Source organism: Centrocercus urophasianus, unplaced genomic scaffold (genome assembly GCF_019232065.1).
Source record: "Centrocercus urophasianus isolate 14NV4802_14NV808 unplaced genomic scaffold, USGS_Curo_1.0 seq_28, whole genome shotgun sequence".
In the NCBI taxonomy this organism is placed as follows: domain Eukaryota; kingdom Metazoa; phylum Chordata; class Aves; order Galliformes; family Phasianidae; genus Centrocercus; species Centrocercus urophasianus.
The window spans coordinates 6,093,330-6,119,173 of NW_024884844.1; the positions used below are offsets into that span (position 1 = coordinate 6,093,330).

General features: G+C 39.4%; 1 protein-coding gene across 1 annotated transcript; it reads right to left on the reverse strand.

Moving 5' to 3' along the window:
* Window positions 1-4,045: 4,045 nt before the first annotated feature.
* Window positions 4,046-24,973, reverse strand: CFAP221 (cilia and flagella associated protein 221). Its single transcript, XM_042827287.1, has 25 exons — window positions 24,914-24,973; window positions 23,015-23,075; window positions 21,699-21,862; window positions 21,157-21,257; window positions 20,498-20,584; window positions 20,306-20,401; window positions 19,716-19,816; window positions 17,618-17,721; window positions 16,834-16,993; window positions 16,185-16,308; window positions 15,990-16,101; window positions 15,662-15,770; window positions 15,047-15,134; window positions 13,876-13,965; window positions 12,491-12,586; window positions 11,492-11,582; window positions 10,640-10,767; window positions 10,125-10,205; window positions 9,348-9,455; window positions 9,057-9,203; window positions 7,534-7,692; window positions 7,139-7,233; window positions 6,538-6,627; window positions 6,232-6,351; window positions 4,046-4,496 (listed from the first exon to the last, which is right to left on the reverse strand). The coding sequence occupies exons 3-25, from the start codon at window positions 21,814-21,816 to the stop codon at window positions 4,373-4,375; spliced, it is 2,529 nt and encodes an 842-aa protein (XP_042683221.1). The 5' UTR covers window positions 21,817-21,862; window positions 23,015-23,075; window positions 24,914-24,973; the 3' UTR covers window positions 4,046-4,372.
* Window positions 24,974-25,844: the final 871 nt, after the last annotated feature.

Here is a 25,844-nt window from a genome sequence, read left to right on the forward strand (position 1 = left end):
AAGCAAAGAAAGAACTGTCTGAAAGCAATTCTTTCTTGATACTTGTCCATTTTCAGGGTAACACATAAAGAACTAATCATGCAAGTCCAAACTCAAGGGAAATAAGCCTTTGTTTCTTCATCTGGTGCCCTGAAGCTCAGCCAATAATACATACAGTCAGTATCCCTGAGGTGATAAGGTGCACTGCTGATTTACAGGCAATGCACATTGGATAACTGGAGACTCCACACTGTGAAATGATTATAAACCAGTAATTAGCTGGTGAGAGAGGCATAATTTGCTTCAGAATTTTGAAGCCAAATAAAATCAGCTTATGAAAAATAAAGCACTGTTAATTCAATCCCTGGTGCTCTTAGAAACTCATAAAACCTGACTGCAGTAGTAGGAAAGGTCTTCCAACAGCGGGGGAAAAAAAAAAACAACAAAGAAACCTGAATGCATTTAAAAATCTGTTCAACTAAACAGTAGAATTGGGTCCTGGAAATTTTCTTTAAAGATGGAATCAAGCACTATTGCCCTTCAGCTTGGAGAGCTCTCACTTATTTAGATACAGCTTAACCTTTGGATGGTAAAAATGAGTGTGCTGGAACTAAACACTGCCTGGCACAAGCAAGCAGCTCATCAGAAGATGTTTTTTGATGCACCATTGCCTTGGAAAAATACTTCCTGCAGGTGTTCTGGAGTCACCTGGAGTTTGTCAGGAGATGCCTGATTTAATTTTCAATCCCTGCTGTGGTCATACAGAAATCAAACAGAAAGTCCCTCACAAACAATTAGCTTCTGCAGGTATTAAGTGGCACAAGATAGCCTTATCTGACGTGTTTGGGGCGTTTTGGCCAAATCATGATCTCTGGATCTTTTTTGTGGAAGGAAGATGCAGGCAAGGAGAGCTGATTCCTGTGCTACTAGAGCTACCAGCTGTAGACACCAGCCACTGCTTTAAGTGTTCTCTGAAGGACTTCCACATTTGGAAAAACAACAACCATCATTACAAGATTTTATAATGCTAGCCACAACTATTTGAAGGGGGCTCATTCTCAAAAGCTGCTATTCAGTGCACAGACTCACAGTACAAAAAAAGAAAAAAAAAAAAAAAAAAAAAGGAAAAGAGGAAAAGAAAATAATTTTAAGAAAATTCTGCCTTAAAAATCACCTCTATGCAAAACTAAAGCGTATCACTGACAACTCCCATTTTCAGAGGTCACAGAAGCCTTCAGAACATCAGCTACCTGAGGTCCCTCTAGAAACTCAGTGAATTACATGCTTACTGACTCCCCAGCAGCAATTCACAAAAGCAGTATTTACAAAGAAATTTACCTACACTGGCACAAGGTCTTGGTTTTCTGCCTTTATCTGACTTCCTGAGGAAATGACAATTTGTGTACATCTCATCTGATAATTTCTAAACCTGCTAGCTATTTCTAACCAAACAGAAGGAGTCAGTGAGAACTAAAATCCTTGTTGGTTAAATAGCTGAATCGAAGCCTTTGGCAAGCCTCTGCAAGGCAAAGGCTGCTTAGTGAGCATAGCTTTTACTAGACACAAGAAAACCTGTGCAGAAGAAAGACCAAATACCCAAACCACAAGAAAAACTTCAAACTGAGCTTGGAATGACTCAGCCTTTGTTACAAACACAGAGGTCACAAGGTTTCTTTAGGCTGAGGCTCATTAAGCTGTTTTTGTGAGCTGAAAATATAGTTTCATCCACTTCCTTACCTCAGACACAGAGATTGCTGTTTTTCTTTCAGCCATTTTATAAAGCATAATTAATCTACATTTTAAAGACCTCGATGAGTTGTCTCTCATCATGGAACAGTAAGTGAGATTGATACCCAATTACTGAGCATTCAAGCTCACAGACCATTTCCATACAAAATAACTATGTTCTTTTTTTTTAATTTGTAAAATGCCACTTTTACTTTATTTAGATGTTAATGCTTATTTCTTATGTAATAAAAGGGAAAAGAGATAAAGCACAAATCAGTGGTTATTAACCTTGCTAATAAGACAGGCTTTTTGAGAGAGGATGGATATATCTTAATTGGTAAAACAGATGCATTGTCATTTAGCCAAGTAATCCTTTCCAAACAAGAGAAGCAGTAGCAATTTTATTTTAAGTGGGTGGAAATAAACTTGTCACATTCTGCACATCAATTTACACATTCTTACTTTACCATTTCAGTCAGTAAGAATACAGCCCTTTGATTCTCAAAAGAAAGCAATCTACAAATTAACACTCAAATAGGTGAGAATATTGCTATATAACGTAATTGATCTTAATTTGCAATGTGAAGTACTGAACTCAGTCTGCACATTCATGTAATTAATATAAAATAATGAATTCCCATGAAAAATGCTTTGCATCTTTAACATGAGTATAAGAAAGCACATAGAAAGATGCCTCAGAAAAGTGTCTTCTACAGTTTGTAAAAATATAGCCTCAAGGCTGATGATTGCACAAGTGCTGCTGTACATGCCATTGATTATGAATGCCAACTTTCACACTGTTGCTATTGAATCCTGCTATCCAAACCTTAAAAAAAACCCAACCCTATAAAGCATATCAGTGTTTACTAACAGTTAGTAGTCTTTTAGAGCCAACTATACACATACATGCATAGAAATGTACTCCAAAATTTAAGCACTGGTTTAATCCATTATAGATAATATTGATAAAAAACAACTGTCAAAAAAAAATCCAGTGTACTAAGTTTACACCAAAAGTACAACTTCCATTACTTCACTCCTCACATGAATCTTTTTTCTTTCCATCCATTTTTTGTAACCCCTCAGAACTTTCCATAAAACACTGAAGCTGTAGAACTGTGAATAACTATTAATTGCAAGTTAGAATTCTTATAATTTATATCTCATCTCTGAAAGTGCTGTGTAGTCAGCCAGGAGAACACTTAAGTAGCTGCCAGTCTGAAAATCTAAGGCTTCTAGTAGTCTAGCCAAATTCCATGTTTTTAGACATACCTGGGTTTCCTCTGATTATTACCTTCAATGGGGAAGAGTCAGCCTTATATTATGAGCCATCTTGGAAGGAAGCATGGACTGTGAGGTCTGTGCACTACTGGCTGTGAAAACAGTCCCTTAGAACTTCAGGAACAATTTAAAGCAATGTAACAGCTTTTTCTCACTTTCTACGTACACTGAACCCTGGCCCATAAAAGCACTAACACATAGAAAGGAGAATCACTTACATAAAATGGAATTTCATTTCTTTGAAGGGCTGGCATCCAACAGTGGAGAACAGAGAAGCTTGACTAATTTCCACTGGGATGACAATGAAACTCAGTGGAGAGACTACTGTATTTAAAAAAAAAAAAAAAAAAAAAAAAAAGGACCAACTCTGGTTACTCTGATCATCTTTGTTTCTAAACATTTACTCTAACAGGCTTTAAAGATATACTATATTTGTAGTAAGCCAGCTTGCAGCTTTATTTTCACACATTTTCCTTATTTTCTATTTCCTTTAGCTTTTTAGTTTGTCTACACTGATCTCTCTGAAACAAATTTCTTCTCCTAGGGGCTCTGGGAAGAAGTATACTTCCTAGAAAAGTGTAAGTATTGCTGTATTTTCCATCCCTCCTAGTACAGAAGTTATATAATTTTTTGACCAAATAGCCTGGACCACTCTTCAAAATGAGCCATTAACTGGAAAAAAAACCCAAACAACAATTTTATCCTATGTTCAGCTTGCCCACAAGAAAGTAGGAGTCACCTCGGTTGAAAAGTTACATATATATATACTGAGAAATCTGCTTTCCTAAAGAATACATCCGGAGCATCAGAATTCTCTCCTTAAGCTCTGGATTTCATCATTCCAATCCACACCCCCTTTTGTCAAGAAACCTGTGCATTCAATCAAACACCTGAACAGCTAATTAAATCTCCTTGGACATCATCTTTATGGATAGTAACAGTGTTCAAGTCTTCCGTTTCATTAAGAATCTCAAGTTTATTATTTAGAGTCAAGACTGACATACCTGCAGAAATTTAAGGATAGGCAATAAAAACAACAATCTGAAGAATTTGCTCATTAGGGCTTCTCAAATTTTATTTAAAAATAATGAGCTGTAGATTAATCACCAAGTTATTTACAAGGTAATACTGTGGTTCTCTGATCCTTCACACCATTAAAAAAACAAGCAGGCCCATGGCTGAGGGTTGTCATAGGAGCAGTTACTGTGTTTGGGGAAGTTATCACACAGAGTTCTTGATAGAAGTAACGTTGCTGGTGGTTCTCTTTTATTTGCATAAGTAGCTGCTGAACTCACTGAATACAAGTAGATATAACTGTGACAAAGGAGGCCTCACATATTTACAGGGTAAACTGTCGCAAACCACAGATTTCATAGAATTATTTTTATTCGAGAATAAGGGTTTTATTTAGTGCTTTCATCTTCATCTTCTCCATCTGTTTTTGAACCCTTTCTCTGAGTCCGTTGTCTTGGGGTTGAAAATTTCCATCAGGATGTTTGTGTGGGTCTCTGCAAGAAGTTTAAAAGATTATTTGTATTTATAATAGCCAGGGAAGCTACTTAGCAGTGTGGGCAAAAACAAAGGAAGGGACACACATTTTCTCTCTTTTTTTAATATTGACCACAGACAGTTTTCCATTACTTACGCAGATCTGCAAAGAGTCAAGTTATGAAAAAAAAAAAAAAAAAAAGCATTCACTCTATTTGGCCAGTTAAAAAAATTAACCATCTGATAAATAAACACAAATAAGTTGAGTTTTTGTTTTGTTTTTGTCTATGAAGAGGCATATTGCAATGGCCAGAACAAAAAAATTATTTGCCTAAAGGATAAAGTGTGGAAACTGCTGCAGAGGAGCACAGTGAAACACCACCCCATCAGTAACAGTGAAGAACCTTCCAGTGACAAAAGAAAGGACTTGGACTTCACTGCTTGCTAGTAACATTTTGGTGCGTGTCCTATTAGACGTAACATATACTGAAAAACCTCAACTAAAAGAGACTGCTCAAATGATTCAGACACAGACAAATTTGAATGAAATGAGTATCTGAAATATAAATACCTAGAGGTGTTTAATATGGAAAAATATTTTCAGTTTTGAAGAAAACACCAAAAGAATAAACCTTATGATTTTAGAACTACTTCCCCAGAAAAGGTACACTGTACCCATCCACCCAACAGTGTACAACTGTGCAGGAAAAGGGTGATTATTTTGTTACATAGGCTATATCAAATCCCCATGTTCTGATAAGCAAAGTGTCGTAAGATGCAAAAAGCAGCAGGGTCAGACACACGTGTTTTTACAGTGAATTACTTTCAATCAATGCTGAGGTAATCACAATACAGCCATCAGTGTTCTGTCAGAGATCTCATACTCAGCACTGTTTTAAAGTTTAACAGCTGACAGATGCAGAAAATCTGGATGTCAGTCATTCCCTCTAAAATCAAAGAAAAAAGAGACTTCGGAATCTCTTGGTGAGAACTCTGTTTCAGGCAGTTACATGCATCCTGAGTAGATAAGCATCTAAGCATTGTCATGACCACTTTAAAGAGACTGCATCGGTTGGACGGAAACATCAATTCCACAAAGACACACAAGGTATCTGTGAAAACACCAGGTTCTACTTCAATTAGAGCAATTTCTCCTGTGTTCCTCTGAAATCAGTTATTTCACCTATACTGCCTACCACTCAAGTCCACTGCCCCCAGTGTTCCACTTACCAGCTGATATGCCTCCTTGCATCCTTCCTGTAACATCACATACCCCCAAATTTCACATACTTCATCCACTTCTGATTCCAGCCCCACAGCACTGCTGGGCAGCCTCGTACCTTTCTAAAACCACTGTGGTAATAATCAACTTCCTTACAGATCCTCTTTTTCTCAGCTTTCCTAATCCTCAAGATTTCTGTGCTGAACTACAAACTGAGTACATCAGCCTGACAGTACTGGAGGCAGCTGGCAGAATTTGTCTCTATGAGAGGTTAGCTTCATGATAAAACTGAAGTTAAAGACATGCAGGCCAGGTGTCATTTTAAAATCTGTTTTCATAACTCCAATTCTGAGATCATACTTACAGTGCAAAATTTAATACAGGAGTCTTCTGATTTGCTCAAAGAGCCAGCTCTGCAACCCACTCAGTGACAGACGCCCTACAGCATCTCAGTATAGCTTTCTCCATAATTCTGAAGGAGATGTCTTCAGAGTCCTTCCCATTCCTCTTCTCTAATTTCAAATTCTACTTACCTTTCTTCTTTCGCTGATTTTATTTTGCCTTCTTCTGAGATCATCTGCTCAATTTGTGGAAATTCAGCACTCAGCATCTCTGGAGTAAGAAGCACTTCAAATTCATTTTCATCTGTCCCACTAAAACCATTAATATGAAGAACAATCAGTACTTAAAATTTTGTAGACAACAAAACCAAAAATATATCTTGTTCCAGACACACTTTGTGCTTTTGCCTTCAATAATCTTTCAGAAAATGCTTAGACACATCCACACAAGCAATTAAGACAATAAATCACATTGAACATAAAAGAGGAGAAACTTACAGGTCAATTATATTCTCTCTGTCTCTCTCAGGCAAGTTATACAGCACTGATGGTACATCTCTTGGAAGCATATCTAAGCTGTAAGGATCCCTGTGATGGAAATGGTATTTAAGATGAGCAAAGAGTAACTGCAGTTAACGTTTACATTGTGAAGCTTCACAGAAATAACTGTAGTTATAGAGAAGATTATTATTTTTAAATTATCCTGGAACAAAAATATTACACCAGAAATGAATGCAGAATGAGCCTGAGAGATGCTGGCTACCAACATGCATTCAGGTGCCCACATGTTAAAAGGTTTTATTATTCATAGTTCTGCAGGACAAACACAGTTCGTACTTCCTGGAGCCTTCTGGTACTGAATCAAAATGCATTCAGTGCAGATGTTACCAAAAGTCCAGACTGAATCCAGGGCTAGGCATTACACTTAACCCACCCTCCAAGGAGAGTGAGTAGGGGTTATCATTCATTTTAGATTGCTGAGAAGCAAGCAAGTCAACCCATAGGCCCACTTCTACCTCTGGGACTGGTCACCAGTCATGTAGTTTCAAGCAGCAGAAATTGCAGGTGAGAGGCCCTGTCTACTTAGGGTTTTTCTTACCTAGATGTTGTACTTGTTGATATGGGAGTGTTAGGAAATGTCAAATACACCACTGGTAAGAATCGTCTCCAGTCCATTACTCCACAAATCACTTCCTGAAATTGCAAGTGCTATTAGCCTTCTAAAACATCATGCAGTGGAAAAAGAAGCTTGCAGGACAGAGCATCTAACTTCTTGGTTGAGAAGCAAATCTGGAGAGCTACATTTCTCCGTATTTAAAAGATACTACCTCCACTGCAAGGTCATGAAAATGCAATAGACGGCGAAAAGAAAGAAAGAGCAGAGAAACACTCAGAGATAATTCAAGTCTAATAATAACAAGTTATTCTGACCCATGCACTGATTATTTAGGTGCACACAATTTTTACTCACACAATAAACTACAAAGGCCATACCTTGTGATGCAGAAACTTTTTTTGTGTGATTGGAATACTGGATCCTTTGGGGCACTCCTTGGTAAAGGTATATTTTGGATGAGGACAAAGATGATACTCAATATTTGTTTCACAGTAAGTTAAAGGAGGTAAAAGTGGAAACAATCCTGGAGTGGGGTTCTAAAAACAGAAGGTTATTGTAAAAAAAATTCTGAGCACAACAAAGAACTAACTGATGAAAATTCAGGTCTTACATTAATATAGTCTTCCTAAACTCACACTTATTCTCATTATGATTTCATGGTTCAGTGTGACCCTTGATCTACTGTCTCTTCTCTGCATCACAGACCCATAATCTGCCTTGTTTATTCATGTTCTGCTGACAAAAATCCAACAACTTATTTACTCCCAAATCTAATGTTGGTTCTCTGAACAGTTCAGAATCCAAGGGATGGAACTGATCTTGCTGTAGTGGAAGTGAGCATTTTACCATCTATTTCACTGCACTAGCATCTGTTTCTGCATTTAGTTCAATGCTGGGTAACATGGGATCAGGCCTGGATCTTACACTCACATGACAAAGGGATGAGGGATACACAGAAGATTTCATCAGTAAGTCCATTGGAGTCCTGGCTGCATTCAGTGGGAACAAGTTATAAGTGTTATGCTAAGACCACCAGACCAGCACACTATGCTTTGGGCCATTTCAGCTAACACTGAAAGACAGCCACCCAACTCAGGCACAGCACCATGCTGCCATGGAAATGCTGCCTGTACCCATGTACAGCACTTCACTGAGCCATACAGCTGTCTCTGCCCTCTCACAATCACCTAGGGACCCTCTAAGGCTGTGCTGCACTGTGTGGAAAATACTTTCTGCAGTTGGTGCCAAGTAGCACAATCTATGTGAAAAGCAAGTAAGAGAAAACCCTCCCACACACCTGGCTATGATTTTTTTTAATCTCTGTGCCTAATAATTGGAAATGTGGCTATGATATGCTAGGAAAACTAATGGAAACTAAGGCAGCATGATGCAATGCTAACAAATTGCCTACCTTCACTTTTCTCAGTCTACTTCAGGATCAGGCAGAAGCACAGCGTCCTGGCTGAAGATAAGACTGAATCTGTCCTACTAACTTGGGCAAGAGTATGAAGTCATAGAAGGGCTGAGATGCTGAGATTATGGCTTCTTTTTTACTGTGCAGATGAAGAAACAAATGGAGAAGGGAGAGGCCCCAAGGTGTATCAGGGAATCCTGGGATTAGTGAGCATTTTTGGAGTCTAGGACCAGTTCACTGCCCTCACGGGCAATTTTGTATTACCAGCCCTCCCCTCTAACCTGATCCAATTCCACCTCAAAATGAAATGGTGTCATTCTCTGCAGGATGAGCTCTGTAGTTCCCACCTACCAGAGTTTGCACCATAAGGGATTACTCACACTGGCAGGTAGTTTTAAATACCACTCTGAATAAGAGAACTGACTACTAATAAACAAACACCCTTTCACCTCCCTTTCCACTTTGTAAAAGCCAACTTCTACTTACAAAAATGCGAAGAGGGTTGCTCTCTGTAGGGTAGACTAAAGCTCGGGGAGGAACCAATTTTAAAAGGCTGATATCTCTTTCTGCTACTTCTTCAGATGATGGCTTGTGATAATCCTTAGTAGAAGCAACTACTTGAACCAACTCATCCTTGAAAAAACACAGACATCAAAGGTTTTCAGAGCACGTGGAGTCTTTTGTTGTAAAATGTTGGAACAAAATTAATCAATTGTAGAAATACAGAAGCGGGAATGACTTCATCAAGGCAAGTTTGTATTAGAAATGATCTGTTACCTGGGCTCCCTGTCTCAGAGCTCGGCAAAGTTTTTGAGTTCTATAACTTGCAGCTGTACGGTGTGCACGGAATGGCTGATACTTTATGATGCTGATATGCTGAGGAACCTAAGCACAAAGGAGAAAAACATGCTGCAGGAGATGACAATAATCATTCTTTATAAACTCTCAGATGGAATGGAACTTTCCAGCTTTGTCACAGACACATCACATATCTGTGGGAAAAGATATTCAGATTGCCATTCTACTATGCAGAATACGACCAAAATTTTGAGAAGCCGTACTTAACCGGGGCAAATGGAATGAGTGCATTAAGGAACATTTCTTCTCTATGAAAGACTGTGGGATTAGCACTTTTGTGATCAAATATACTGAACTTAATGAGGTGGAGAAAAGCTCTATCAAGCAATATAATTTAACACTGGTAGGTGAAGAATAAGGACATTAATAGAAAGTTTCTATACTTGTTATAACAACTGTGGAAAAAAAAAAAATAACAAAGGAAGAAGAAACTGAGCCAAAACCTTCACTGATTTGAACCTGAGGAAGTATTCTCACTTTGATAGGGAGTGGAATTTGGATTTATGTTATTCAAAAGTCTGAGAGGGAAGGCTTTAGAAGTCAGGAGAAAAAAAAACTATTTCTGAACTCAAAGTTAGAAAAACCCACAGTATTACACATTTCAAGACTTGATGCCCATTGATGTCACTGAATCAGATAGAAAACACATCTAACTGGACTGGTGAAAGAGAAAAACAGGGAGCTGTACTGACTCACCTTCAAGCTGTAAGAGGGAAGGAAGCGTTTCATTTTCACATCTATACGTTTGACAGGAATTGGGCCAGGGGCATCAGGTTCCTGAAAGAGTACGGTATTTTAACCCCTTAATGTGGTGGACATTTTGTTTTGCACTGACAGTAGTTCATCAGCATGGCTATCTGAAAACATACTAGATAATTATGCAAACATTTTAATACTTCCTCTGCCCTTCCTAGGGCACTTCAGTTGCTTTTAAAATTTGTTTTCCTGGGCAAAAATCACAGATTTTAACTAACTTCAGCCATTAATATATTAAATATAATTTCAGAATGAAATTGAGAGAATGCAGATATTTTAACTGCTTTCAGCAGCACTCTAAATAAATCTGAAGTCCTGAACTAACTCGTTGGAACTCCACAACACCAGTTATGTTGTAAAGGATAAAAAAAAAAAAACAAACTGTACTGGGCCTAGGGCCAACGTCACCAACAAATTTTTTTAGTAGTGGCCACCATTTTGGTTACTATACCTACCAAATCACGGTGTAATTTGTGGGAACTGTTAAAGGGGAATTGAGAAGGTAACATTAGATCTTCAGATATGCTGGAAGAAATGCATTTGCATTCTTCTCTCTTCTCTATTTGGCTGAAACTCCCATTTTCTGTCAGGAATGGAAAGCAAATATTAAGATTTTGTAATACAATTCAACACACTGCTTCAGAAATAGAATCAAGACACAAAACATATTTAAATATCTTCCTAACACAGGACAGGTTTATGCATTTTAATAGAAAAAGCAAGGTAATCCTTCCTAAAGTCCATCTGTAAGGTAGTGTAAAAGTTAGTAGAAGGTAGCACAAAACCTTCAACTAATAAACAGATCTGATTTCCACATTACAGCCCACCCACTCAAGTAAGGTGCTCTATTTTCATTCAACAAGGCAGAAATAAGTCAGAACACCTCTACTACACCTTCTACTTCAAGCACCCCTGCAACTCCTGCATATGGGGAACTAAAGAGTGCCTGTTCACACAGGCAGACGGGCTGATATGGAAAGGTGTTCCAACAGTTGTTAAACAGTGCATGTATGAGGTGACATACAATAAGAAACACAAATCCTCTTCAGTCTCCACTACTACCAATTGTGGCTGCTCTATAAATATCATGAATAATGCGTATAACACGCATGTATAAAAACATGTCTTTTTACAACAGCCATTTCCACTGTGTCACACATCTGTTTTTTGCTTGAAGACCCCTCTGTAGGGACTATTTATGCATATATATCAACATGTATTTGATGCACCAGACCTACCATAGCTTAACACAAATTATCAATAACTCATTGTCAATCTACCTATCAACTGCTTCTTCTGCTCCTTACCAGATATAGAGCCTTCCTCCAAATCTCTGTCTTCCCTTGTCAGCCCACGGAACAGAAGCAGTAAATGATTTAGACGAGACTGAATCACAATCTGAAGGAATTATTTTATATTTAAGTATAATATTAAGCTTAACATCCTAAGATTTACAGTCATAGCAATATGCATACGTGACAGCTGTATACTACAAAGGTCACCCAGACCACCTGTTTCAGAATTTTTGCTACAGTTTTCTGTTCAGAAGGGATAAAATGGAGAAAAATTGCTTTTGAAAGAAATTTAACTCCACAGCAACATTACACAAAAGAAATGGACTGTACAAACTATCTGGGCCATTTACTTCTAAGAGCTTCTCCCTGTGAAAAAAGGCTTTCCTTATAAACAGACCATAACTATTTTATTAGAATTTATGCCCATTGTTTCCTGTGTTCCCACCATACACCACAGCAGAGAGGCTGGCTTCAATAACCTCCTCAAAGGAGTTGAAAGTTGCTGTCCACTCCCACCACTTTTCATCTTCAGCAGAGTAAGTCCAGTTATCTCAGTGTCTCCCCACTACCCAGACTCCGGGTACCTCGACAGACTTACACTGAAGTAAATCCATTTTACTGATATATTTTTTTATACTGAGGTCCTAAAACTGGGCATAGCATTCTATATGCATTTTGAAGTCTTCCCTTTTTGTTCAAAAGTATTTTTTACTTAAAAAAAAAAAAAACAAAAAAAAAACAAACCTAAATTCTTCCACACTTTGTTAGTTTTGATTGATTGTTTTAGTTTCATGGGTTTTTTTTTTTGTTTTTGTTTTTGTTTTAATCTTTAACCAACACCTAAGGACAATAATCACTCCAGATCCTTAATTTCTGGTGAAGCAGAGACAACTAATGAACCATCAAATCCCTAGCTAGCTAAGAAGTCTTGTTATGTGCTAGTCTGCATGCTCTTTTGTGCTGTTTCCAAGGCGCTACGCTGTCACACTGCATTCCAGGTGATCACATTACCTTGTATGCTGCTTGTTGGAATTTCCTCAACATCCTTTTTCTGTTTGCCCAAGGGTCATTACAGAGCAAGTCAAATGTGGGATGAATACTTGGATGCTGCATGGTATTTAAAAGGAGAAAAAAAAAAAAAAAAAAAAGGATCAAGGGATGGATTTCTTCCATCCTTGGCAGAATCCCTATGTTATTTCCTAATTCTGAAATTAAGTTAAGCAAAAAAATGTTCCATCAAATTACTTCATTCCAGGTCCCTGTCACCCTACTTGCATGTAAGCAGAATTTTTCACTACAAGTCCTAAAGGAAGGTAATCAAATACTGCAGATGCAAAATGGTGAGCGCAGAGGTAACGTAGCACGGTCTGCATTCACAAATAAAGGACAGCCACCTACTAAGAGTGGAGCCCAATACGTGGGCAGACAAACATTTGGGAAGAATGGACCAGGACTCCAGTGAGTACATACTTCATCCTGCACAAACGTGAAGTCAGAATAACAGTAAGGGCTCAGAATGAAGGCCAAGCAAATTCAGCATTTCTCTCCAGTAATAGCTTGGAATAAAAACTTACAGGAGGGTTAAAGATCACAGTAAAACTAGAGAAACAATTCACCAGAATAACCCCCCCAACATCTAATTACTTCTTGCTTTGGACATACTTGAGATAGAGGCAATATTTACATTTAACACCTCGAATCTCTTCAGTTTTAGATTGATGTGACAGAAAAACATAGCACCAAAAGGGACTCCATCGATGCTATAGTACAGTACTTCTCCACAAGAGAATAGCCACTCAACCAAAATTTAGATTAGGAAGGTGCTCAGAATTACACACAACCCCATGCTGTACTCGCCAAACAATTTTCAACACTTAACAGGCATAAGAGAACAGAAACAGACCAGCTACCACAGCTATGATGTTCTGTAAGAAGCAAGCAGAAATGATTCATCCATTATTCCTTCAATAGCAGACTATTTATTAAACAAAGTTCCCAATTATTCCAGGAAATGAATCCTAGCAATTACCACAGAGACAAAAACAACCCTAGTTACCAGAACTCTTGTCAATTCAACCTGCAAGATAAAGGTCACAAAACTTGTGATTTGCTTAATTTTATGTTAAAGTATGAGAATGCTACTCCTGTGAAAGCTCTCAGGAACGAGCAGTATGAACCTCAGGTTATATTTCTAGTTGTCTCTCACATTAGTATTGCTATTAGAATACCAGAATGAGAAGATGAGCTGTGCATGCAGCTCACTGCTGGCTTTATGGCAGTAAAATGGGGAAAAGGACATTGATTCAGAAATGGCCATACTAGGAGGAAAAGCACTGAGTGACAAATATTTACGGCTGTTTTTTAGCTTAGCAAGAGATAAAAGCAAAGAAACAAACCTGCTCAACAAGCCGGAAAACACGTCTGGAAGAAATCTCTACTTTGCTCCTTTGAAACTCCTCTTCTATGATAGGATCTCCTCTTTGGATCTAATTTGTCAACAGGAAAAATAATCTCATTAGTGCAAAGTATTCATTGATTTCTTTTTTTCCTCATTTACAATTAGTGGAAATTCACCATGTAACACTCTACAAACACTTCACAAAACACAGACTCCAATCCCTTTCAGTGAGTGATTATTACAACCTTGTAGTAACTTAAAGGAAGTAAAATGATGTTCTTTTTGGACCAAGAGATATCCACAGATACTACAACCAACAGATAAGTATGTAAATGTTTCTAAACAACGTGATTATACATTTAATTCAATGATATAACAAGCTAACATTCTAGATTGTGGGTTTTTTTTTTTTTTTTTTTTTTTTTAAACTTATTTCCTCCTTTGCTATTATTAAAAATAATGTTTAAAAATAATTATTCATTTAGCCTTGATCCTGTCTACAAATAATTTTACTGCCATAAACAATGCCTTGGAACTCAGTGGGAATCAGAAGCTGGCTGTATGTCTACAAGGTAAGATAGGAGGAAGAAGTCCCTGAGGGCTGTGCCATATGTGGACAAATATTTTCTGTCACTACCTATTGTTGCTGTCACCTCCACAGAAGACAAACTGCAGTCTGGGGTGAATGAAAGAAATCAAAAGGCCATGAGAGCAAAGGTATAGCAGAACATGCTGAATTATCTTCCTATGGACTGTATGAGAGTACTGACTGGGTTTAGCTCTTCAATAGTGAGTCATTCAGAAAGGTACAGCATAAACAGAAGGCTGACTGCATCCACAGCACTGAAAGGACTGCTGCAACGCTGCACTGTGATGTAGCTAGATGGAAACCTACAGGTTGAGCAAATATCTAATTACAGTTCCATTAATAACTTAGTAGCTTATCCTTCCCTCTGTCCACCTCCAAGAAAAAACTCTCTCAGTAACACTGATACAAAGAAATAATAAAGATATAAATGCATGAGGAAATTCAACTAACACGGGTTTGTATCAGTGCACTAAGAAAAACTGAATATGTGAAGAGCATAATACAATTCACTAGTGCACTGCATGTAGTCTGAAATTATGAGTTCAATTTTGAATTTATAGAAAAAACAACAAAGACTAACCTTATATTGCTCTTCTTCCCTTTGTCGATTTTCAATAACCTCCCTTTTAAATTCTGCAGATAGTGGATTTTTGCCTTTACGAACTTGCCTGTATTTGCAGTAGAAGTAAGAAAAACATTTTACTTAATGTACTGTTTGTTTCATTGAAAGTTTGAAAGGCTGACTCTCCTGTTCCTAAGGCATTTAGGAGTCTGTTGTATTCAGCTAAAGAGCAATTCTGACCACAAGTGAAACCCCAGTATGCTGACGCATGGTTATGAATTTTGCTTTCCACCTTTTGATGTGCAACTTTATTCACACCATTACACATTTTAGCCTTGACTTACTGACAACCATAACAAAAAGGCACAAAGCAGGGTGAAATGTGCGAGGTTAGATGAATAAGGTTTTCAGGAAGTTCCTGAATGCAACTGTAATACAATTAAAGGTATCATTGGGTACACTCGTGTTGCTTTTAGGCAGGAGGGATGAAAAGAAAAACAAAACAACGGTTTCTTAACTGTAAAACAGGTCTATCAGGACACAAAATGGCCGCATTACGAACCAGTGCATATTGCATACATCATTCACAGAGGCCTTAGTCAAGCAAATCTCAGTGTTTTAATTAACACTTACCACTTCAGATTATTTGCTTCCTCTTCCTTAATGTTTTGTTTGACTTTTAGCTCAAACAGTGCTTCCTTCATCTGCCTTATTTTTATTCCTTCATTGCCTTGGCAAAGGACTGCAAGAATATCAGAAAGCCACATACTAGATTGAATTTTTAATTGGGAAATAACACCCATGGTGATAACTGAATTCATTAATGCACAGGCTACTTCAGGTAAAGTGAATTTCTTACAGAAATAACAATCACATAATCTCAGCAATTCTAATGCAAAGTTTCTAAACAGAAATCTAGAAATACTGATAAAACTGAGCTTATGCTGCTTAACTATGTTACCTTCTTTTAAGTTCTTAATCTTCAATTTGCCTGGTTCCTGATTCAAAACAGTAGCTACAGCATATGGATTTGACAAGTCTGTGGGGAATTTCAGGTTCTGGTATTCAATTTCCTAAGAGATATAAATTAATAACAAGAAACAGAAGCAAGAAAGATTTTCAGCCCAGGAAAGAACTTGCACTTATTTCCTCACACCTTTACTTTTTGAATAGCCTTGGATCGTGGTAGGCTGAATTTGTCTCTTTTCCACACCAGTGATTTTCCAACAGACACTGCTTTTTTCTCTGGACGCTTTTGTTGTTTTTCAAATGGTTCTTTTCTAGGCAGCAGAAGGAAAAACATTGCTAAGTACTCTGTAAATGGTATCTAATCTTATTGCATGAATTTATATCCCTTCTAGACATACAAGGATACTGGAAATACTTTTCCAAATTACAAGTGGAATCGAACTTCCTAATCTGGCTAATTTCATAGTTCACAAAAAAAATTAGATAAAGCTCAAAAAAAACCGTATCTTGCAAGGCCTCAGCAATAAGAATAACACACATCAGGCATCATAAGCTAAAGATATTCAAGGATATAGGGTATTATATTATTCAAGGATTTAGGAATTTAACATTATTTTGCAACAGATCAAGCTCATTCAGAGGAAGTGCATTCTCAGTGAATGATGTAAGAAACCAGGTAAAAGTATTAACACTTGTTAACATTAGCTTGTAAGTGACATCAGTGCATTTTAAGTCACCACAGATACAAATGCCTAAAATGATCATAGCACAACAGCATTAAATACTATTGCATGGTATCTTTTAGAACTGGGCAAAGAGCACTCAGCCACACGTACATTTGACCCAGATGGGGTGTTGATGTTCCTGTGAACACACATACATAGGGTTCTGAGTGGAACTGTGAAATCAGTAACTGCATTTTCATTTGTGCTGTTCCATACTCAAGGGGTGAGTATTTCACAATTACTTCCTCTTTCCCATTTCCTGGAATAATTCCTATGATTAAGGAAGAAAAACAGTAAGAGTTCATCTAAACATGAGCCCACTTAAGTATGCTCAAATGAATTCTGTACTACATTTTAAAAACAATAGTAGTGTTTAAGTTGATGGCAGTAAGCCTGGAAAATGTTTCAGATCTCAAAGCGTCTTTCCATTACTACCAGTTAGCTTAAAACCACTACCCCTTGTCCTCCCTTGATATATTGCAACTATTTAAAATATACAGTCAGAAGGAATATTATTCTGAAGGAATGACCCAAACCAAAGCAGTAGCATAGTTCACCTTTGTGAACCACATATCCAGTAGAGTATAAATACTACTTCTAAAGAGGGATGACACATCCAAAAATCAGAAAACGTAAAATATTCGGAGTTCACATCAAACTTGTCATAACTACAGGCAAGATTTGTTTTTTCCTAAGGTCATAAGTTCTCCACACTGGGGAAAAAAAAAAATAGATTAGAAGCTTTATAATCTCAGAAGACTATTTGAGCAACTGCATTAATTTAAATGTTAACAATTTAGCTGTCAGCATCGACAGGAACACTGCTGTTTAGCACTTTGTCAGTTAATCACCAGTAATTTCAAATAATTTTCAACTTTAAATAGGTGCAATCTACCAGATATCGGCTGGACAGTGAACGCTCTGTGAGGCTGAATAAAATCAATGTGGAATTCAAAGTCTATTGGGCAGCTGCACTGCAACGGGATAACATACTCCTTACTGAAAAGAGAGTAACAAGGAAATAAAAGTTAAACTACAGTTTATATACATCTTGATATACCTGCTAGTTATTTCGCATCCTGACTTACTTCCTCTGACCCACACAGAATCTGATCAAATAAAACTTCATACAATTTACTTTACTTTACTTACATTCTTGTATGCTGCAATATCTAGTCAGTACAAACAATCAAAACTGGAGCCACAATAAGTACAGAACCAGAAATCAGCCTCATCCCATAACCATGCTTGCGGAAGAAGATGAAAAAAATACTAAACTCTGCACAGTTTTCAAGAGGATTGAGTATTCCAGTACATCAGAATGACTGGACCACCCCAGAAATAATCATGCTAGGGCCTCATTTTCATTAAAGCCTTTTACGTTTCACAGTGGTTGTTGGAGAGGTATTACCACATATCTTATCAAGCCGCCTTGCCTTTGTGTGTATCTGTTTTTAAGTATCAAACAGAAACACATAAACATCGTTGTAGTGCCATCCATCAACCTAAGAACCAAGTCCAATTTACCCAGGCTTATTCCTGCTTTTTGACTGAAATCCTACCCTGCTGATTAGCAAAGAACGCATGTTATACACAGTGTTCTTTTGTAAAGTGCATTTTGAAATGGCTAGGGAAATAAACAATAGCAGCAAGGGTTTTTTTTCCCTGTCTTAATATAACCTGTTCATGAAGATGTAATGGCAAATTAGGAAAGCAATTTGTTTTAAGGTGTAGTGAAGCTTTCAAATCAGTAACCAAAGTGCCTTAAAAACGTGGCAATCATTCCTTTTGTTGCCTAATGGATGTTCTGGGCCTAAAGAGAAAGCTGGGTGGTAGAATGTAGGACTTATCCTACACTTCTGGAAGTAAAAGAGATTTTTTCCATTGATATCAGTGAGTTGTAGATCACAGTTACAGGGATTCTTGTAACAACCAGAAAGATGGAACGCAGAATGGTGACACCACAATGGTGACACAGTAGGCACAACGACAAAGGGACAAGCACAATGGAATGGTGTTACAAAGAAAAAGGAGAAGTGCTCACCCATCTCTGAAGATCTAGATTCACAGGGAAAGCTCCCCAAGGGAGACATCTCCAACCAAAGACCTTTCTACAGAGGCAGTCAGCCCTTAAAAGAGGTCTAAGAGAGGTGCAGCCAGGCTCGACCCTTCCAGTCACAGAGCTGAATTGCCTTCACCTGTGCTCCCAGGGCTGACCTGATCCTTTCCCCAGGTGCTCAATCAGTGGTTCAGGCTGTGATTCAACAGTTACCATGCAATTCTGCACAGTAACAGGTATTTCAGAGAGCTTTACATTAGTACAAATCAATATAGTTTTAAACACAGCACAACTAGACACTAATCAACAGATTCTCCTTTCTCCCCTTCCCATTTCCAGTTTCTGTTAACAGTTATTACTTATTTGTTCACGAGAGCAGTCAGTGTCACATCTACCAAAGAGCCAGAGTAAGATGAAGTCTATGCTACCAGAAGATCATGTTAAATATTTTCAAAAAGAAGAAGCAAATCTAATGATTGACTGATCTTTGGATTGAGGTTAGCTATTTGCTATCTCTGAATTACAATTACCCGCTCACACTTTAATTTCCAGAACCATTCTTCTCGACAAGGAAGACCTGTTCTTTTTAGGGTTTACTAGTGCTAAAAAGACATAGCACTTGAAAGTGTACAGATTATAGACAACAGTTATATTGCTTCAGCACACCATGAATGAAGTGAATCAGCACCAACGTAGACCAGCTAAACCTCGTTTCAACTATGTGTATGTTTAGTTAGTACAGCATCCACTTTCCTGTGAATGAGTGCCTGAAACAGTTCATACACAGAACTGTTTTGCAGTCCAGACAGTAGCTGAATTCCTTAAAGCTTATAAGACCTTAAGATGTACAAACAGGGGAAAATGAGTTTTTCTGGGTTTGGTGCATGTCCCATAAGAAGTGGGACATCTGTAAGGACTTCTGTCCTTAACACACCTCTGACCAATCGATACATCAGACATATTTATAAATGATGGAAATTCCAACACATTCACAGTAGGGTAAGCATGCACAGGAACGACTAAGGTATCTTCTCCCTGCAAAAGAAAGGGGGTGAATATTTATTTAGTGTAATGAATAAATGTTATGCCAAATACAAGTTTCTGTAATAGCTGGTAGGTAAGTGAGCACAGCGTACATTCAATATCATCTCTGTGGCTGCTTAGGATCTTGATATTCTACTTGTTCACAGTATCCATCTGTTTTACCACACTTTCAGTAACTATCTAAAGCACCTCCAGTGCTTCTCTGCTAAGACATTGCACAAGTGTGGCATAAAGTCTGGGCAAAAAAAAAAAAAAAAAATACAGAATAATGACTATATTGTATCCACAGCTCTGGGATATTTACAGATGAAAAAAAAAAAAAAAAGATGCTTAAACCCAAATACTAAAATCCTGACTCACTAGGAATAAAACCCACAAAGTTCTAAGTGATTAACTGTACCTTTATTGTAATCATAAAGTTTGAATAGTCACTTCATTCCACTAGAACTTTAGGTATACTTTCTCATAATAAATCCTCACCTGACAGTGAATTCGGATGCAGTCATAGTAATAACGCCACTCATCAGGACAAAAATCAACAGTAAGCACATATGACAAGCCGGGGATGAGTCGATGCTAGAAAATGACCCAAAATAAGATAGAAGTCATGTAAAAGCTGCAAACAAACAGTGCTGCCTGCAAACAGCCATGTTAAAGCTTTCTGACACTCACTGTTTTGTTGTATTTGATCTGAAAATACTTTGTCTGGGGTGGTATAATGTGAGGGTTTATTACATTGCCAGAAATATTTATCAGCTTCTGTAAAACAAAAAAAAAATACTAAAATGATGTTACAACATAAGAGATCAACTGAGAAAGCCAACAGTATGTTTTATGAAACCACCCACAGGCACATTAATAAAGGAGGCAGACAAAGGGAAAGCAGAGAGATGAAGAGGAAATACTCAAACCGTTCACAAGAAAGAAAAAATACGTCTATGCCCTGACTTTTGTTTCTTAAATTCTATTGCTCCTAGAAGAAGGCTAGGGCTGCTTTAAACATCCATGCACCAGAGAACACAGTTACAGACTCAGCAACGGTCTGTCCAAGTACATGTTGAAAACAGTCCTTTCCATAGTTAAAGCATGAGTCCATGACTTGCAGGTCATATGCCACTCTAACACAGGCACATGGAAACAAATAAGTAAAACAGAGACCCTAAAGGAGGGTGGTGCATACAGCATGGTACTTGTCTGTTTCGTTACCACAAAACCACTGATTTTAAGTGCTGCCTTTTAGAGTACTTGTAGAGCAAATGGCTTCATGACCATAAGCCCAGCTTCTGTTATCCTTTTATAAGCCCCAAGAGGATCCCTGCCCTGACACTTACCAGCGTCTGCTGGTGATGTTTTCCAACTTCATACCCTCCATAGTGTAATACAGCAGGCTCTGCCTGTATAACATTGCTCTTCTTATGTTCTGAATAAACCTCTACAGAGAAAGACAGTAAAGCATGGAAAATAGGCAACCAACTAACACACACACACTACTGACACATTTAGCAAGTATATTTATGTTGAACTCAATGTACTACAGAGAGAAAAAGGAAACAGCTTATTTGCCTTGGTAAGCAGGCATGACTCTTTAAATTGAGGGTTAAGGTGACATCTACTACCCCAGCAGATCCATGATTCTTTCACCAGTTTATCTCATGGCATCTGTCTCTTCAACAAGCCACCACAAAACTTTCGGGTCAGCCAGAATAACTACAGCTGCTATTTTTTTTCCTGACTCCATCTCTCATGATTTGGACTCTCAGGGAGACATAGGATGGGAGCTTAGCCTACAAGTTGAGAAAAATAATCTAATATCCTCGAAGTAACTTACAGGATTGCTCCAAGGTTGGGGAACGGTCAGAGAACACAAACTTACTTGATTCTAGCAGGTGATTGGGGATAGCACGTCTCTTTTTAGGTTCCTCCACCAGGCTATCCAGGACACTGGGTATTTTCTTGAAGATTTCTGTGGAGGCTGATTCAACCAAGTCCATGTTAGGACTCAGTTGGAATCGGAATGGTACTAAAATTCATCAGCACCTAGGGTCAAATTAAAATAACATAACAATAAAACTGTCTTCCCACTGATAACATCTGTTGGCTAAAATCTCCTAAAACCATTTAGAATTTTTTTTTTATTTTCCTTCTGAAATAGATTACAGAATACAAATCCCAAGACCAGTTAAAATCCTTCCCCTCGCATGAGGAACGGATTTACTATCTAACATTCTTGATTGTAACCGGTAAGCATAAATACCAGATAGCTAATTGCCAAATATCTTCCAAGGTGGACATAAATATACAGCAAATTTCCTATCACTTCAGAGAGTTAAGTGTCAAATAATCAAACAGATTTGCATCACTATTCATTTTAAGATTATTCACATTAGGTCCACAGTGGTACAGAGACAAGGGCTTGCTCCTCAAGAAGCCAAGCACTGTGTTACTACTGGTGTTACATGGTTACTGAACACTGGAGAATCCATCCATGCTCAGCCACAAAGCATGGGTCTTGTTACCAGATACGCAAAGCTCGATCATGTCTACAAAACTCCTGAAGTCAAGTCAGTACAAGGGATCGTAGCTTCAGACAGCAATTACTTCTGAAGAAAGCTTACAGCCAGAAAGTCTATCCCACTGCAGGAGAGAGCATGGCTAAACCAGGAAAAAAGGAAGGACACCTTTGAGCTAGTAAGCTGAACTTAAAGAAACTTGATTCATCCCAGCTTCCCAAAGTACACCCCAAAAGGTCTGCTGCAGAGATACCATGTACTAAGGATGTGCAGGATGAGGTGATTCCAGAAGCCTCACTCCCATGGCAAGCTCCAGAACTTCATCTGTTCTAAGGCTTACAAGGGACACTGGCTGTAGGACATTAGAAGGTTCCTTCTAATGATACCACTATCCAAACCGGTTTGTGCAGGGATGTTCTTCTAATCTCTCCTGAGTGTTTGGGTTATTAACTCGCAGATTCATTTTTAAGTTTTAAATATTAATATGAGGGATAAGAAAATTGGCATTTGAATCTTTTGTTTAGATAGCATCAGTTGGGTTATTTGTTTAGTGATGATAATTATAAAACCAGAAGGCCAAGAAAATTATAAATCTTGTTTTAAGTAAGCACAGTTATCAGAACATAAACTTACGTAATGAAAAGAGCAAACATTGCACAATAAGAACACCAGATATTACCCATCCACAAGAAATTATCTTCCCAAATATAGCACGCAGTCATTGGTTCTCCTATGAACAGCTGCAGGGAGAGAAGGAGAATCAGAGAATCATAAAGTTTGGAAAAGATCTCTAAGATAAACAAGCCCAACTGCTGACCCATCCCCACCACACCCACTAACCATGTCCATCAGTGTCATATTTCTAAACACCACCAGGGGTGGTGACTCCACCACCTCCCTGAGAAGATACTTCTGAGTTCAACAGCAGCCATTATGATTTTTCACCTCTTGAGATGCTACATTTTATGTCTGCTCTTCATGAATGGGAAGCTGGGAGCCCAGCTCAGGATGATGCCACATTACTATCAGTGCACACCTGAACGCACTCAGTATTATACCTAACAGACACTCTTCCTGCCAGGCTCATGTAACGAGGCAACTTTCTTCTCTGAAAGAGTGGTGATGCAGTGGCACAGATGCCCAGGGAGTGGTGGAGTCACCATCCCTGGAGGCATTAAAGAAGCGTGGAGATGTGGCTCTGAGGGATGTGGTCAGTGGGCACGGTGGGCATGGGTGGGTGATCTTGGGGGTCTTTTCCAACCTTAATGTGTCTGTGAACTTATTCAGGAATAGAGGCTCGATTAGCTGCTTGAACAACTGTGCTGGTTATATAATCTACACTATAGCAGTACTTCAAGATCCAGTGCTGCCAAAGCTGAACTGTTAGTACCGAAAAACAAAGCCTAGGAGCAATATTGCTTTCGTTTTGCTTTGTCACTCTCATGCAGGCTTGAATGGCCCTAAAGGGCTCCAATATGTAATTAACACAGATCAATACAGGTGTGAGGGAAGGAGGGCAGAGGCAAAGCAATGCCCTGCACACCTGGGCCAGCACTTCTGAGTGCTGATGAGGTCCCACACTGCATTCTGTGGGATCAAGCCTGGCATTTGTCCTTCTAGATGTCTTTCATTTGTTTTTCTAGAATGCTTTAGGTCTTGCAGACAAAAGTTGAGTGGTTTTGCAGGCTCATAACGTCGTTCTGGTTTACAATCTCACATGGCATTAATCAACAAATAAGACAGAGGCTTAACAGCACATACTACCACTACCCTAGCCTCAATATTATCTCCCACTCCACGACCCTGAGCACACACTTTCCACACGCAACATAGAATCATAGAATCACAAGGTTGGAAACGACCTACAAGATCATCTAGTCCAACCGTCTCCTCATCACCATTGCCACCACTAGCACTAAACCATATCACGCAGCACGTCATCCAGACGCCTCTTGAACACTGCCAGGGACGGCGACTCCACCACCTCTCTGGGCAGCCATTCCAGTGCCTGACCACTCTCTGAGAGAAAAAGTTCTTCCTTATGTCTAATCTAAACCTCCTCTGATACAACTTGCGGCCATTGCCCCGTGTTCTGCTCATTGCCTGGGGGAAGAGGCCAAATCCCTCTTCACCACAACCTCCCTTCAGGATGTTGTACAGTGCAATGAGGTCTCCCCTGAGCTTCCTCTTCTCCAGACTGAACAATCCCAGCTCCCTCAGCCGCTCCTCATAAGACTTGTGCTCCAGACCCCTCACCAGTTTCGTTGCCCTTCTCTGGACACGCTCCAGGACCATAACATCTTTCCTGTAGTGAGGAGCCCAGAACTGAACACAGTACTCGAGGTGCAGCCTCACCAGTGCTGAGTAGAGGGGGATGCTCACCTCCCTGCTCCTGGTGGCCACACTATTTCTAATGCAGGCCAGGATGCCGTTGGCCCTCTTGGCCACCTGGGCACACTGTCGGCTCACGTTCAGCCGAGCACCAACCAATACCCCCAGGTCCTTCTCCACACTCATAGGAAACCTGCGAGATGAACCACGCACACAAGTACACCCACCCTGACGCTGCCCCACTCACCTCCGCACCGCGCAGCCCGCGCCGGTTGCCGGGCAACGGGTCTCCACGCGGGCTGCATCACTTCCGCCCGGCAGGGGGGCGTCCGCCTCCATCGGGGCGCCGCGCTGAGGGGACGGCGGCGGGTCGGGGCGGCTGGGCGGGAGGAGAGATTTCTGCAAAACCCGCCTTTGGCGCCGAAAATGGAACGGCCCGTTGCAGGGCTCAAACCACGTCGGGCTTCCAAGCAAAAGGCCGTGGGAATATAGCGGAGCAAACAGTGTGCTGACATAGTTCTCTTCCCAAGGAAACGCGGTTCGTGTGCGCGTCTCTGTTTGCACGGTCCTAACGGAGCGTAAACCTGAGTCCACATCCGCCTCCATGTCAGAGGGGCTGAGTACAACACACGGCTGGAAAAAGCTCTGCAAGGTTATCGCAGAGGCAGCACATAAACGCAAAAAGGTGGCAGAAACGAGGGTTGTTGGCCAGCAGAGCTGCGGGCTTCTTGGGATGGTTGACATAAAGAAGGATTGGGAACTGAGATTTAAACAGGTGATTCTCACCTCAGTTTCATAGCTCTGTTATGGTTATCAGATGCAAAGGTTTGCACAGGTGGTGGTTTCCCAGTTCTTATCTTGCATCCATCTCCTGTTGAGCCCTCACCTTGCACATAGTGCCAGGGTCACACAGTGCGAGGGTGTTCATTCACCCACCAGTGTCTAAATCCAACATCAGCTCCCCAAAAACCCTGGGCAACCAGTGCCTGTGTCAGCAAATATCCCCCACCCAGAAGTGGGTGAAAAAAAAAGCTCCCAGCCACAAATGTATGAGCAATGGCTTTCAGGACAGGCTGTGACAATGTGAACAGAATAATAAAATACTCTCTGAGCCAAGGGAAGAGGCAGAATGACTTTGCTCCCACTGAAGTGACACAGCACTGCCTATGTGGTTTCTG

Bases quoted from the DNA above. Each gene is read 5' to 3' on its own strand.
- CFAP221 (XM_042827287.1), bottom strand. From the start codon at position 21,816: ATGGACTTGGTTGAATCAGCCTCCACAGAAATCTTCAAGAAAATACCC. The intron at 11,583-12,490 runs GTAATGTGATCA...TAATTCCTTCAG, and splicing joins TCCAACAAGCAGCATACAAG to ATTGTGATTCAGTCTCGTCT. The intron at 6,628-7,138 runs GTAAGAAAAACC...TTTCCATCACAG, and splicing joins TCAACAAGTACAACATCTAG to GGATCCTTACAGCTTAGATA.